The sequence below is a fragment of the Oncorhynchus kisutch genome, linkage group LG5, assembly GCF_002021735.2.
Source record: "Oncorhynchus kisutch isolate 150728-3 linkage group LG5, Okis_V2, whole genome shotgun sequence".
Lineage (NCBI taxonomy): Eukaryota > Metazoa > Chordata > Actinopteri > Salmoniformes > Salmonidae > Oncorhynchus > Oncorhynchus kisutch.
This window is the reverse complement of record NC_034178.2, coordinates 49,783,862-49,800,204: the sequence shown is the minus strand read 5'-3', so window position 1 is coordinate 49,800,204 and position 16,343 is coordinate 49,783,862. Positions and strand designations below refer to the sequence as shown.

At 41.7% G+C, this 16,343-nt stretch overlaps 1 protein-coding gene across 3 annotated transcripts in view; it reads left to right on the top strand.

Annotated features, from left to right (window-relative positions):
- LOC109891193 (inositol 1,4,5-trisphosphate receptor type 1) overlaps nt 1-16,343 on the top strand; it is a 177,180-nt gene that overhangs the window by 75,667 nt on the left and 85,170 nt on the right. For 2 of the 3 annotated variants that reach the window (XM_031825256.1, XM_031825257.1), the window contains exons 36-39: nt 247-431; nt 533-681; nt 5,603-5,714; nt 15,572-15,607. In XM_031825256.1, coding sequence (XP_031681116.1) covers nt 247-431; nt 533-681; nt 5,603-5,714; nt 15,572-15,607 — 482 coding nt within the window. The remainder of the gene's footprint in view (nt 1-246; nt 432-532; nt 682-5,602; nt 5,715-15,571; nt 15,608-16,343) is intronic. The other variant, XM_031825258.1, reaches the window with a different exon arrangement.

Genomic DNA, 16,343 nt, shown 5'->3' with positions numbered 1-16,343 from the left:
AATAATAAGTAGTTCTATGAACTACTCTGGTGTATGTATAGATTTGACATGCTATATAACACTTTATTTATGTATGTTTTCAAAGAAATCCAACTTGATGTTAGTAATTTGTTGTTCTTTTGTTAGTCAAATCCCCTGATGAGGCAGTGGTATTATGATTGGGATGTACTCTAAAGATGAGTGTTGTATCATACTGCCTGTAAGACCTCTTCACACACATTATTTGTCTTTCTTGGTGTGTGACAGCTAAAGGGCGAGCCATCGCCATCCCAGTGGATCTGGACAGCCAGGTGAACAACCTGTTTGTGAAGTCCAACAACATCGTCCAGAAGACAGCAATGTCCTGGAGAATGTCTGCCCGCAATGCTGCCCGCAGAGACTCTGTACTGACCGCTTCACGAGACTACAGGAACATCATTGAGAGACTGCAGGTGGGTACACTGTGTTTGTGAGTCCGTCTGTCCTTTAAACGTGTCTCTGTCTTAACCCTCCCCCTCCCTATCTCCCTCCGTTCCTCACTCCCCCTCCGTAGGACATAGTGTCAGCTCTAGAGGACCGTCTGCGTCCGTTGGTCCAGGCTGAGCTGTCTGTCCTAGTGGATGTGCTGCATCGGCCAGAGCTGCTCTTTCCGGAGAACACAGACTCCCGCAGGAAGTGTGAGAGTGGCGGATTCATCTGCAAGTACGTGTGTTTACGCTAACAATCCCACCCCAACCCTATACAAAGTATACAGTGTCTGGGATATTATATGGACATATGGTTAAAGAAATTATAATAATATTGAAAACCAAATTAAAGAAAGGCACATTGCCAATTCTTGATGAATGTATTTATTGGTTGGAGGAATTCATCCAAGCACTTCCTTCAGCTCTGTTCAACATGATAACATAACTTGCATGGTGAAGAGCAGGAAGCCATTGAAGGTGTTATGACCATATGAATAGATAGATCTGGTAGATTGATGGAAGCGGGATGTATACCTACATCTCCTTACTCTAACTCCAGGAGGATTAGGATTAGATTCTGACTCTCCATCAGTATTAACTTCAGCAGTGTACAGTCATGGCCAAAAGTTTTTAATGACACAAATATTAACTTTCACAGTCTGCTGCCTCAGTTTGTATGATGGCGATTTGCATATACTCCAGAATGTTATGAAGAGTGATCAGATGAATTGCAATTAATTGCAAAGTCCCTCTTTGCCATGCAAATGAACTGAATCCCCAAAAAACATTTCCACTGCATTTCAGCCCTGCCACAAAAGGACCAGCTGACATCATGTCAATGATTATCTCGTTAACACAGGTGTTAGTGTTGACGAGGACGAGGCTGGAGATCACTCTGTCATGCTGATTGAGTTCGAATAACAGACTGGAAGCTTCAAAAGGAGTGTGGTGCTTGGAATCATTGTTCTTCCTCTGTCAACCATGGTTACCTGCAAGGAAACATGTGCCGTCATCATTGCTTTGCAAAAAAAGGGCTTCACAGGCAAGGATATTGCTGCCAGTAAGATTGCACCTAAATCAACCACTTATCGGATCATCAAGAATTTCAAGGAGAGCGGTTCAATTGTTGTGAAGAAGGCTTCAGGGGCCCAAGAAAGTCCAGTAAGTGCCAGGACCGTCTCCTAAAGTTGATTCAGCTGCGGGATCGGGGCACCACCAGTACAGAGCTTGCTCAGAAATGGCAGCAGCAGGTGTGAGTGCATCTGCACGCACAGTGAGGTGAAAACTTTTGGAGAGTGGCCTGGTGTCAAGAAGGGCAGCAAAGAAGCTACTTCTCTCCAGGAAAAACATCAGGGACAGACTGATATTCTGCAAAAGGTACAGGGATTGGACTGCTGAGGACTGGGGTAAAGTAATTTTCTCTGATGAATCCCCTTTCCGATTGTTTGGGGCATCCAGAAAAAAGCTTGTCCGGAGAAGACAAGGTGAGCGCTACCATCAGTCCTGCGTCATGCCAACAGTAAAGCACCCTGAGACCATTCATGTGTGGGGTTGCTTCTCAGCCAAGGGAGTGGGCTCACTCCCAATTTTGCCTAAGAACACAGCCATGAATAAAGAATGGTACCAACACATCTTCCGAGAGCAACTTCTCCCAACCATCCAGGAACAGTTTGGTGACGAACAATGCCTTTTCCAGCATGATGGAGCACCTTGCCATAAGGCAAAAGTGATAACTAAGTGGCTCGGGGAACAAAACATCGATATTTTGGGTCCATGGCCAGGAAACTCCCCAGACCTTAATTCCATTGAGAACTTGTGGTCAACCCTCAAGAGGAGGGTAGACAAACAAAACCCCACAAATTCTAACAAACTCCAAGCATTGATTATGCAAGAATGGGCTGCCATCAGTCAGGATGGGGCCCAGAAGTTAATTGACAGCATGCCAGGGCGGATTGCAGAGGTATTGAAAAAGAAGGGCCAACACTGCAAATATTGACTCTTTGCATCAACTTCATGTAATTATCAATAAAAGCCTTTGACACTTATGAAATGCTTGTAATTATACTTCAGTATTCCATAGTAACATCTGACAAAAATATCTAAAGACACTGAAGCAGCAAACTTTTTGGAAATTAATATTTGTGTCATTCTCAAAACTTTTGGCCACGACTGAATACAGCTCACTGGCCATTCTTAAACAAGCCTACACCCAAACCTGTGGAATTCAGTTGACCACAGACCATGTATCTGAAGTAGTAGACGCCTCTCACTAGTGCTGTAAAGAGACCTCTATCAGGAAAAAACATACAGTATGTTACGTGTATATTTTTTATTTGTCATCCAATGGTTGAAATACATGCATAGTACATTGTACCTGTAACTTGGTTCTAAGCCTTGCTGACGTTTGTGATGACTTTGGGGTAGACCAATGTAGTGTCACACCACCTATGGTCTGTCTGCGAATACATCATCGAAGAAGAGAGATTGCATTCATTCCGTTTGGTCATTATTGTTTAATCACTGTCAGCAGCAACACAAGTAGAACTATAGAAGCCCTCATTCTGACAACACTGTCTGGGGGTCATTTTTATACAGTACCTCAGTCATTACGTACGATCAGGTATTGCCTATATTTGGTGACACAGTTGTGTGAGGCTAAGGCCTTCACAAAGAGAACATTTGTGGATAAGATTATTGGTCGTGGGAAGAGTGAACCTGTTATCATGTGTCTGCCTGAATAAATTTGTTCACCTGAATAGAAAGGTCCAATCAAAAGTGAATATTAACCAAATTAATAAGGTTCTACTTGCAATGACTGTGATATGTGATTGTTTTTTCCTATAAAACTTTTTATTTTAGATTTGTTTTTGGCCCATTCAACTCTTTGGCGGACAAAAATAAGTTTTGTATTTTTACATGTACATTCTACACACATTTTGCATGCTTGGTAACATTCTTCTTGATCAGATAGCCCTTATACATCCTGGTGGTGTGTTGGGTCATTGTCCCGTTGAAAAACAAATGGTAGTTACACAAAGTGAAAACCAGATGGGATGGCGCATCGCTGCAGAATGCTGTGACAGCCATGCTGGTTAAGTGTGCCTTGAATTCTAAATAAATCACAGACAGTGTCATCAGTAAAGCACCATCACACCTCCCCCCTTGCTTCACGGTGCCTCCCCCCTTGCTTCACGGTGGGAACCACACCTGCGGAGATCATCCATTCACCTACTCTGCATCTCACAAAGACACGGCGGTTGGAACATAAATCTCCAAATTGGACTCATCAGACCAAAGGACAGATTCCACCAGTCTAATGTCCATTGCTCATGTTTCTTGGCCCAAGCAACTCTTCTTATTATTGGTGTCCTTTAGTAGTGGTTTCTTTGCAGCAATTTGACCATGAAAGCCTGATTCACACAGTCTCCTCTGAACAGTTGATGTTGATGTGTCTTTTATTTGAACTCTGAAGCATTTATTTGGGCTGCAATTTCTGAGGCTGGTAACTCTAATGAACTTATCCTCTGTAGCAGAGGTAACTCTGGTTCTTCCTTTCCTGTGGCGGTCCTCATGAGAGCCAGTTTCATCATATCGCCTGATGGTTTTTGCGACTGCACTACAAGAAACATTCAAAGTTTTTGAACTTTTCCGCATTGAAGTAAAGTAATGATGGACTCTCATTTCTCTTTGCTTATTTTAGCTGTTCTTACCAAATAGAGCTATCTTCTGTATACCACCCATACCGTGTCACAACACAACTGATTGGCTCAAATGCATTAAGAAGGAATGAAATTCCACAATTAACTTTTAACACAACTGTTAATTGAAATGCATTCCAGGTGACTACCTCATGGAGCTGGTTGAGATAATGCCAAGAGTTTGCAAAGCTGTCATCAAGGCAAAGGGTGTTTACTTTGAAGAACTCAATATATAAAATATATTTTGATTTAACACATTGTTGGTTACTACATGATTCCATATGTGTTATTTCACAGTTTTGATGTCTTCACTATTATTCTACAATGTAGAAAACAGTAAAATAAAGAAAAACCCTCGAATGAGTAGGTGTGTCCAAACTTTGGACTGGTACTATATACAGTACCATTCAAAAGTTCGGGGTCACTTAGAAATGTTTTTGTTTTTGAAAGAAAATCATAGTTTTTTGTTCATTTAAAGTAACATCAAATTGATCAGAAGTACAGTGTAGACATGGTTAATGTTGTAAATGCCTATTGTTGCTGGAAACGGCAGATTTATTTTCATGAAATATCAACATAGGCGTACAGAGGCCCATTATCAGCAATGTGTTCCAATGGCACGTTGTGTTAGCTAATCCAAATTGATCATTTTAAAAGGCTAATTGATCATTAGAAAACGCTTTTGCAATTGTTAGCACAGCTGAAAACTGTTGTTCTGATTAAAGAAGCAATAAAACTGGCCTTCTTTAGACTAGTTAAGGATCTGGAGCATCAGCATTTGTGGGTTCGATTACAGGCTCAAAATGGCCAGAAACAAAGAACTTTCTTCTGAAACTCTCTGAAGATCTCATACAATGCTGTGTACTACTCCCTTCACAGAACAGCACAAACTGGCCCTAACCAGAATAGAAAAATGAGGGGGAGGCCCCGGTGCACAACTGAGCAAGAGGACAAGTACATTAGAGTGTCTAGAGAAACAGATGCCTGTTTCCTCAACTGGCAGATTCATTAAATAGTACCCGCAAAACACCAGTCTCAACATCAACAGTGAAGAGGTGACTCCGGGACTCCTCTGTCCAGTGTCTGTGTTCTTTTGCCCATCTTCTAATATTTTATTTTTATTGGCCAGTCTGAGATATGGCTTTTTCTTTGCAACTCTGCCTAGAAGGCCAGCATCACCGAGTCAACCTCTTCACTGTTGACGTCGAGACGGGAGTTTCGCAGGTAATTTTTTATGAAGCTGTCAATTTTCCTACTAAACTTATTTGAATGTTCTGACTGTTAAGTCACTCTGGTTAGGAGTGTTTGCTAAATAACAAAAATATGAATGTGAATGTCTGCACAACACCGCCACTCCAGCATGGTGTCCCCCAAACCCACCCATCCAGTCAATCCTCTTGTGACCTCAACCCCATGATTAGTGACCCCATGGTGACCTTTGACCCTGTCTCTCCCCAGGCTGATCAAACACACCAAGCAGCTGCTGGAGGAGAATGAGGAGAGGCTGTGTATCAAAGTCCTGCAGACCCTCCGAGAGATGATGACCAAAGACCGAGGATACGGAGAGAAGGTAAACCACGAAGCCACATCACATCTTACCTTACATCCAGCTGCAGCCCTGAACATCTAAGAACATCTCTTTCTTTCAATCACAGTTGGATCGATGAACAGTTCTGTCTAGTGTCTAACCTCTTTTTAGGATTGCTTACATTGTAATACTCATCAACCGATGTCTGGGTGTGTTATATTTATTCTGATTTGATATGGAATTATATGGGTCGATGTAATGAATACACACACACACACAGCTTGGCCAAGCTAGACTGACCTCATGCATACTTGGCTGGCCACTAACTAACCTGCATGGCCCAATGAAAGCATCCATGTGTGAGGACAAGCATGAAGATGTACTGTAGCTCCCGATGGTCCATCTTCATATAAAAGCTATTGGTTCAGAATGGATGGAATTTCCCTCTTCCATTATACCAAAAACATTTCAATCTGTGTATAACACCTTTTACTATGGAACGCAATTTTGGTCTTTGCGTGTCAAAAATATACACGTCAAATAACACTTTGATGCGTCAAATAAGCTTTTAATTTGACACTACAAATAACAAAATTCTATAGACCCTTTTCCAGTATGCGACACACTCTTGGCGTCATTAAGAAAGCCAACACCATCTGTGCCCAGTCATTAGCCTAGATTTTTATTACTTCTAAACAAAATAACTTTTTAACGTCTGTGTGAGCATCAAATGAGCAGGATCAAAAATGTTAGATGCAGATGTTATTAGCAACTTCTGGGGTAGCTAGCTAACTTAAGCTTGATTACCTAGTTAGCACCAATGCCTGAAACAGCCTGAAAACAATGACCAGCAGAAACTGCAGTTATTTTCAATAATAGGCAGCCACTTGTGTTCCTATTGAAATCAAATTTCAGTTCATGAAAATAACTAGCTCGCTAGCTATTTGTACATCCCTTTCAATCCCCCTAGAGTCGTTAGACACACCTGTGTGTCAGTCTAAGTTGCATAACAAAATAATTTAAAAAAACATCCGCCGGTGTTGCACTTCCGCATCTGCAGTGAAAGGTGGCAGAGCTAGAGCGGTGTTTGTCAGACCATTAGACATCCCGAAAATAGGTTTTCGGTCTGTAGCGTCCGAACGGTTTGACCGAACACGATGGTGTTGTCCGTTTTGCTCTTTGACCCCTACAAGTGTCAGGAGACTTGTCTGAAGTCAGTACAGTCAATGTGCCAATTTCTATTTAGTGGTGTCCGAACCGTTTGGGCTACAAACGAATGGGACCCCGCTGTGGAAAGGGGAGATTCTCACGATGGTGTTCTCCATTTTGCTATACGACCCCCACAAGTGCCACGGGATTCGTCTGAAGGTACCCGGTACTGGTATAAAAATAAATTGAAGTAATGAAGGTAGTTTTGTGCCTACCCCAAAAAAGTGGTTAAATATGTATTAAAAAATATATACAGAACCAGTCAAAAGTTTGGACACCTACTCATTCAAGGGTTTTATCTTTACTATTTTTTACGTTGTAGAATAATAGTGAAGACATCAACACTATGAAATAACACATATAGAATCATGTAGTAACCCAAAAAGTGTTAAGCAAATCAAAATATATTTTATATTTCAGATTCTTCACTGTAGCCACCCTTTGCCTTGCTGACAGCTTTGCACACTCTTGGCATTCTCTCAACCAGCTTCATGAGGTAGCCACCTGGAATGCATTTCAATTAACAGGTGTGCCTTGTTAAAAGTTAAATAGTGACATTTCTTTCCTTAACCTTTCTAGGACTGGGGTTCCCACTAGCGGAAAGATACAACTGTTATACATGGAACTTTAGATAAACTTCTCCGTAATGCAACCGCTGTGTCAGATTTCAAAAAAACTTTACGAAGAAAGCAAACCATGCAATAATCTGAGTACAGCCTTTAGACAACAAATCAGCCAAAAAGATACCCGCCATATTGGGTAGTCAACATTACTCAGAAATAGCATTTTAATTATTCATTTACCTTTGATGATCTTCATCAGAATGCACTCCCAGGAATCCCAGTTCCACCATAAATGTTTGATTTGTTCGATAATGTCCATCAGTTATGTCCAACTATCTTCTTTTGTTAGGGCGTTTGGTAAACAAATCCATAAGCGTGTTCAGGTAGCGCCGAACTTTGGACGAAAAGTTCAAAAGTTCTGTTACAGCCCGTAGAAACATGCCAAACTATGTATAGAGTAAGTCTTTAGGATGTTTTTAACACACAACTTTTCCAACTGGACAATTCCTTTGTCTGTACAAATGAAGTGGAGCGTAGCTACCTTTCACATGAGTGCGCCAGACCGAGGCTGTGGCACTCTGCCAGACCACTCACTCAAAGAGCCCTTATGAGCCCCTCCTTTAGAGTAGAATCCTCAAAACAGGTTCTAAATACTGGTGACATCTAGTGGAAGCCTTGGGAAGTGAAACATAACTAATATCACCCTGTATCTTCAATGGGGGCTGAGTTGAAAAACTGCAAACCTCAGATTTTCCACTTCCTGGTTGGATTTTTTCTCAGGTTTTTGCCTGCCATATGAGTTCTGTTATACTCACAGACATCATTCAAATAGATTTAGAAACTTCAGAGTGTTTTCTATTCAATACTATAAATAATATGCATATATTAGCATCTGGAACAGACTAGGAGGCAGTTCACTCTGGGCACGCTATTCATCCAAAAGTGAAAATGCTGCCCCCTATCCCAAAAAGGTTAATGCGTTTGAGCCAATCAGTTGTGTTGTAACAAAGTAGGGGTGTTATACAGAAGATGGCCCTATTTGGTTAAAGTCCATATTATGTCAAAAACTGCTCAAATGAACAGAGAATCATTACTTTAAGACATGAAGGTTAGTCAATCTGGAAAATTTCAAGAACTTTGAAAGTTTCTTCAAGTGCAGTTGCAAAAATCATCAAGCGCTATGATGAAACTGGCTCTCATGAGGACCGCCACAGGAAAGGAAGACCCAGAGTTACCTCTGCTGCAGAGAATAAGTTCATTAGAGTTAACTGCACCTCCGATTGCAGCCCAAATAAAAAGTAACAGACACATCTCAACATCAACTGTTCACAGGAGATTGCGTGAATCAGGCCTTCATGTTCGAATTGCTACAAAGAAACCACACCAATAAGAAGAGGAGACTTGCTTGGGCCAAGAAATACGAGCAATGGACATTAGACTGGTTGAAATCTGTGAGACGCAGAGTAGGTGAACGAATTATCTCCACATGTGTGGTTCCCACCGTGAAGCATGGAGGAGGAGGTGTGATGGTGTGGGGGTGCCTTGCTGGTGATAATGTCAGTGATTTATTTAGAATTCAAGGCACACTTAACCAGCATGGCTACCACAGCATTCTGCAGTGATATCCCATCTGGTTTGCGCTTAGTCCCACTCATTTGTTTTTCAACAGGACAATGACCCAACACACCTCCAGACTGTGTAAGGGCTATTTGACCAAGGAGAGTGATGGAGTGCTGCGTCAGATGACCTGGCCTCCACAATCACCCGACCTCAACCCAATTGAGATGGTTTGGGATGAGTTGGACCACAGAGTGAAGACCAAGCTGCCAACAAGTGCTCAGCATATGTAGGAACTCCTTCAAGACTGTTGGAAAGGCATTCCAGATGAAGCTGGTTGAGGGAATGCCAAGAGTGTGCAGAGCTGAGGGAAGAGGAGGGGGTGTGATGATTTACATTAAAGAACATATCCGATGTAAACAAATTGAGTGGTCATGTGATAATGAACTAGAATGTATCGGCCTGAACGTTACACTGTCTCCCCAAATGTCTTTTACCCTCATTGGAATGTATAGGCCACCTTCCACCAAAAGTGTGTTTTTTGATCAGTTTAATACCATGCTTAGGGAATGTGATTTTGGGAAAGAGGTCATCTTAATGGGAGATTTTAACATTAATTATGAAGACAAGTGTTGTAGGAAAACCCTCAAACGGATCACTAATACCTTTGACCTTACACAGCTAGTTAAAGGGCCAACCAGGGTGACTTGTTGCTCTAAAACACAGATTGATTTGGTGTTCAGTAATAAACCAGAGAGAGTGACTAAATCATTCAATATGGTTACTGGGCTGTCTGATCATAATCTGACACTTATAGCCAGAAAGCTGTCTAAGAGCAGGTTTAACCTCTCTACTGTTAGAAAGCCGGATCAACTCAGAATACCTAAGAGTGAATTAAATAATTTTGAAAAAGCAATTAAGGGAATAAACTGGAATGATCTCTTGTCCTATACAGACGTGGAAGCTGATAGTCAGGTTTTTCTATCCACAATCCAGACTACAATAAATGGCTTCCTAAAGAAAATCAAATCCAAACCTGGCCAAAAGAGCACTCTTCCTTGGCTAAATGGAGAAATCTGGAAATTGATGAAAGAACGAGATTATGCTCTAAAAATAGCCCTAAAATCTAAATTAGAGCATGACAGACGTAGGTTTACCATGTTGAGAAATAAGGTGATGAAAGAAATCAGACAGGCCAAGGCAAACTTTTTTATTAACATAATTGGTGAAGCAAAGGGAAATTCTAAATTGATATGGGAGAATCTAAAAAAGTTAACAGGGAAAGACCATAGTAACACTGCAAAAAGACTAGAAATTATGGTGAATAACAATCTAACACAGGATGCAGTCGAAATAGCAATAGCCTTCAATTCCTACTTTATTGACTCTGTCAGGGTACTGACACAGAACCCCTCCACTTGTTTCTTGGGCTCAGTGCTAGTGAATGACACTCAACCTGTCTTCATCATAAGGGAGGTTTCTGAGTCAAAGGTGAACAAGGTGATTAGCTCACTAAAGAACTCTAAAGCCAAAGATGTGTTTGGGATGGACTCTACCTTTCTTAAAAACTACAAAGAGTCACTCATTGGCCCCATTACTAAGGTCACCAACACATCTATTGGTCTCGGTGTGTTTCCAAGGGTATGGAAGTCGGCCATAATAACGGCCATCTTTAAATCAGGAGACCCTGCTAACGTGAGTAACTACAGGCCCATTAGTATATTACCTGTGGTGTCAAAGGTTGTTGAAAAGTGTGTAGCAGAACAACTGATTGCCCACCTCAACAACAGCCCCTTCACATTACACTCCATGCAGTTTGGCTTCAGAGCGAAACACTCCACAGAAACGGCCAACTGCTTTCTTCTGGAAAATGTGAAGTCCAAGATGGACAAAGGGGGTGCTGTTGGGTGCTGTGTTTCTGGACCTAAGGAAGGCTTTTGATACTGTTAACCATGAGATTCTCATCACAAAATTGTCCAAGTTCAACTTTTCCCCTGATGCCTTGAGATGGATGAAATCATACCTTGAAGGCAGAACTCAGTGTGTCAGAGTGAGCAATGAGCTGTCGCCCACTCGTAGCTATGATGTGGGCGTGCCCCAAGGGTCAATACTGGGGCCCCTCCTGTTCAGCCTGTACATTAATTTTTTTATTTTTATTTATTTTATTTTACCTTTATTTAACCAGGTAGGCAAGTTGAGAACAAGTTCTCATTTACAATTGCGACCTGGCCAAGATAAAGCAAAGCAGTTCGACAGATAAAACGACACAGAGTTACACATGGAGTAAAAACAAACATACAGTCAATAATGCAGTATAAACAAGTCTATATACAATGTGAGGTGAGAAGGGAGGTAAAGGCAAAAAAGGCCATGATGGCAAAGTAAATACAATATAGCAAGTAAAATACTGGAATGGTAGTTTTGCAATGGAAGAATGTGCAAAGTAGAAATAAAAAATAATGGGGTGCAAAGGAGCAAAATAAATAAATAAATTAAAATTAAATACAGTTGGGAAAGAGGTAGTTGTTTGGGCTAAATTATAGGTGGGCTATGTACAGGTGCAGTAATCTGTGAGCTGCTCTGACAGTTGGTGCTTAAAGCTAGTGAGGGAGATAAGTGTTTCCAGTTTCAGAGATTTTTGTAGTTCGTTCCAGTCATTGGCAGCAGAGAACTGGAAGGAGAGGCGGCCAAAGAAAGAATTGGTTTTGGGGGTGACTAGAGAGATATACCTGCTGGAGCGTGTGCTACAGGTGGGAGATGCTATGGTGACCAGCGAGCTGAGATAAGGGGGGACTTTACCTAGCAGGGTCTTGTAGATGACATGGAGCCAGTGGGTTTGGCGACGAGTATGAAGCGAGGGCCAGCCAACGAGAGCGTACAGGTCGCAATGGTGGGTAGTATATGGGGCTTTGGTAATAAAACGGATTGCACTGTGATAGACTGCATCCAATTTGTTGAGTAGGGTATTGGAGGCTATTTTGTAAATGACATCGCCAAAGTCGAGGATTGGTAGGATGGTCAGTTTTACAAGGGTATGTTTGGCAGCATGAGTGAAGGATGCTTTGTTGCGAAATAGGAAGCCAATTCTAGATTTAACTTTGGATTGGAGATGTTTGATATGGGTCTGGAAGGAGAGTTTACAGTCTAACCAGACACCTAAGTATTTGTAGTTGTCCACGTATTCTAAGTCAGAGCCGTCCAGAGTAGTGATGTTGGACAGGCGGGTAGGTGCAGGTAGCGATCGGTTGAAGAGCATGCATTTAGTTTTACTTGTATTTAAGAGCAATTGGAGGCCACGGAAGGAGAGTTGTATGGCATTGAAGCTTGCCTGGAGGGTTGTTAACACAGTGTCCAAAGAAGGGCCGGAAGTATACAGAATGGTGTCGTCTGCGTAGAGGTGGATCAGGGACTCACCAGCAGCAAGAGCGACCTCATTGATGTATACAGAGAAGAGAGTCGGTCCAAGAATTGAACCCTGTGGCACCCCCATAGAGACTGCCAGAGGTCCGGACAGCAGACCCTCCGATTTGACACACTGAACTCTATCAGAGAAGTAGTTGGTGAACCAGGCGAGGCAATCATTTGAGAAACCAAGGCTGTCGAGTCTGCCGATGAGGATATGGTGATTGACAGAGTCGAAAGCCTTGGCCAGATCAATGAATACGGCTGCACAGTAATGTTTCTTATCGATGGCGGTTAAGATATCGTTTAAGACCTTGAGCGTGGCTGAGGTGCACCCATGACCAGCTCTGAAACCGGATTGCATAGCAGAGAAGGTATGGTGAGATTCGAAATGGTCGGTAATCTGTTTGTTGACTTGGCTTTCGAAGACCTTAGAAAGGCACGGTAGGATAGATATAGGTCTGTAGCAGTTTGGGTCAAGAGTGTCCCCCCCTTTGAAGAGGGGGATGACCGCAGCTGCTTTCCAATCTTTGGGAATCTCAGACGACACGAAAGAGAGGTTGAACAGGCTAGTAATAGGGGTGGCAACAATTTCGGCAGATAATTTTAGGAAGAAAGGGTCCAGATTGTCTAGCCCGGCTGATTTGTAGGGGTCCAGATTTTGCAGCTCTTTCAGAACATCAGCTGAATAGATTTGGGAGAAGGAGAAATGGGGAAGGCTTGGGCGAGTTGCTGTTGGGGGTGCAGTGCTGTTGTCCGGGGTAGGAGTAGCCAGGTGGAAAGCATGGCCAGCCGTACAAAAATGCTTATTGAAATTCTCAATTATGGTGGATTTATCAGTGGTGACAGTGTTTCCTATCTTCAGTGCAGTGGGCAGCTGGGAGGAGGTGTTCTTATTCTCCATGGACTTTACAGTGTCCCAGAACTTTTTTGAGTTAGTGATCTGCCTTCTGTCTGTACTGGGTCTGAAGTTCAAATGTATGCAGATGATACAGTGATATATGTGCATGCAAAGAGCAAACAACAAGCTGCACAAGAACTCACTACTGTAATGGTCCAGGTTACAAAGTGGCTCAGTGACTCGTGTTTGCATCTCAATGTGAAAAAACCTGTTTGCATGTTCTTCACAAAGAGGGCAACAGATGCTACTGAGCCAGATGTCTATGTGTCAGGGGAGAAGCTCCAGGTGGTATCCGATTTTAAGTACCTTGGCATCATACTTGATTCCAACCTCTCTTTTAAAAAGCATGTGAAAAAGGTAATTCAAATAACCAAATTCAACCTAGCTAATTTCCGATTTATACGAAATTGTTTGACTACAGAGGTAGCAAAACTGTACTTCAAATCTATGGGCCCAAGCTTGCTGTACAACATTAAAACCTATTCAGTCTGTCTACAAACAGGCTCTCAAAGTGCTTGATAGGAAGCCCAATAGCCATCATCATTGTCACATCCTTAGAAAGCATGAGCTCTTGAGTTGGGAAAATCTTGTGCAATACACCGACGCATGTCTTGTATTCAAGATCCTCAATGGCCTGGCTCCCCCTCCACTCAATATTTTTGTTAAACAGAAAACCCAGACATATGGCAGCAGATCCACAAGGTCTGCCATGAGAGGTGACTGTATAGTTCCCATAAGGAAAAGCACCTTTAGTAAATCTGCATTCTCTGTGAGAGCTTCCCATGTCTGGAATACACTGCCATCAGACACACATAACTGCACCACATATCACACTTTCACAAAATGCTTGAAGACATGGCTAAAGGTCAATCAGATTTGTGAACATGGTCCCTAGCTGTGTGTTGCCACTCCATGTTGTCTGTTGTCTGTAGCTTGTGAGGTGTGCTTTTATGAATTTTGTCTTGCTGCTTTTTGTTTTATGCTGCTCTGTCTGTATGCTACGTCTTGCTTGTCCTATGTTGCTCTGTCTGTATGCTATGTCTTGCTTGTTCTATGTTGCTATTGTCTATATTGTAATTGTTTTTAATAACCTGCCCAGGGACTGCGGTTGAAAATTAGCCGGTTGGCTAAAACCGGCACTTTTACTGAAATGTTGATTAATGTGCACTGTCCCTGTAAAAAAAAAAAAAAAACTCAATAAGTAAATAAACTCAAGCTGTCATCAAGGCAAAGGGTGGCTACTTTGAAGAATCTAAAATATATTTTGATTTGTTAAACACTTTTTTGGTTACTACATGATTCCATGTGTGTTATTTCATAGTTGTGATGTCTTCACTATTATTCTACAATGTAGAAAATAGTGAAAATAAAGATAAACCCTTGAATGAGTAGGTGTGTCCAAACTTTTGACTGGTACTGTCTATATATATATTTCCTGAGTATAATTCCTAGATTTAGGACACTTTAAAATCTCATTTTTGCCTTTTATGACTGTTATTCAATGCGTGTATATGGGCTTTAGTAGTAACGGACAAAATCAATATTTTATCAAAAACATTTATTTTATACCTAAAGGGGTCCAAAAAATCATCCATGTATGACCATCTTGAAACAATTCCATATGTCCGCTTAGAACCAGCATCATACCATATGTATCGGTGAATCGCTGTGACATATGAAATAGGAGTGATTAGTGTAATAAATGTGTAATAACTGTGTAAAAAAGTAATGAAAGTGTTAAGTGAATTGCAGTCCTATCCAGGTCCACAAGCTTATTTGACTCGTCAAATAGTATTATTTTTTAAATGAATTTAACCCTTATTTTACCAGGTAAGTTGACAGAACACATTCTAATTCACAGCAACGACCTGGGGAATAGTTACAGGGAAGCTGGTGATGATTAGATGACCGTGAAGGTATGAGGGCCTCTACTCTTACAAAAAGTGCCATGAGATCTTTTGTGACCACAGAGAGTCAAGACACCTGTTTAATGTCCCATCCGAAAGGCAGCACCCTACACAGGGCAATGTCCCCAATCACTGCCCTGGGGCATTGGGATATTTTTTTTAGACCAGAGGAAAGGGTGTCTTTTCTAAAGTATTACATGTTTGATAAGATACACATGACATGAGTGCTTTGAAGACCGTATTTATCGGTTGTCTGACAAAGTTGATATGTTCCCTTATGTTGTGGTGTTCACAATGGTAAAGCAGCAGCCTGTATCCTCCCTATGCTAACCAATCTAACCCTCCTCTCTTCTCTTTCAGCTCAGATCCTTTAATGATGAGATGGATATGCCAGAGGTTGTTCCTCTTTTTCTTCTACTTCTTGCTCCCTCTTTCACTTGTTCTGTCAATGTGCCTTTTCCTCTTAAATGTAGGTCTGTGGTTGTGTCTGTATGTGGTGGTGATACGTGTCTGTAGGTAGTACGTCTGGGCTTGTAGTGGTAGTTCTGGTTTGCTTTCCCTCTCACCCTCCCATTCAGTAAGTAAAGCTAAGTGTGTGTGTGTGCATTAGCCAATAGTGTTATGCTGTTCCAGAGTCCCATGCTGGTAGGGCAGGCTGTCAGTGTGTTTGGACATGCCCAGTCTCTCTAAGGCCCCTTTGATGGCGGTGGAGGCCACAAGAAATCTGAACTTATCATGAGGGTCCTCAGTTGCTCACAAGTTTGTGTACCCACATGCAATTTGTGCAATTATACACATTTTAGAGAACACGTTGCAGTTTTAAAGCAAGTTTGCAGCAATTCTACACATTTTTCCATGAGGCAGAGAGAAGATTTTGCAATATTATAACACATTTTATGCATTTATACTAATTTCCTGCAATTCTACACATTTTGCCATAGGGTAGAGAGAAATGTTTGCAGTTTTTAATGTGATATCTGAGTGAGACTGACTAACAAAACCAATGGAGGGGCCCTTTTAATTCCCCCCCGCCCTTTTAATTCAACCATGAATACTAATTTTAGGTAAATGTTTTGCTGACATGGGCTGATTGAGTGACTATCAGTGACTGACATAATAGACAAACTGCTGG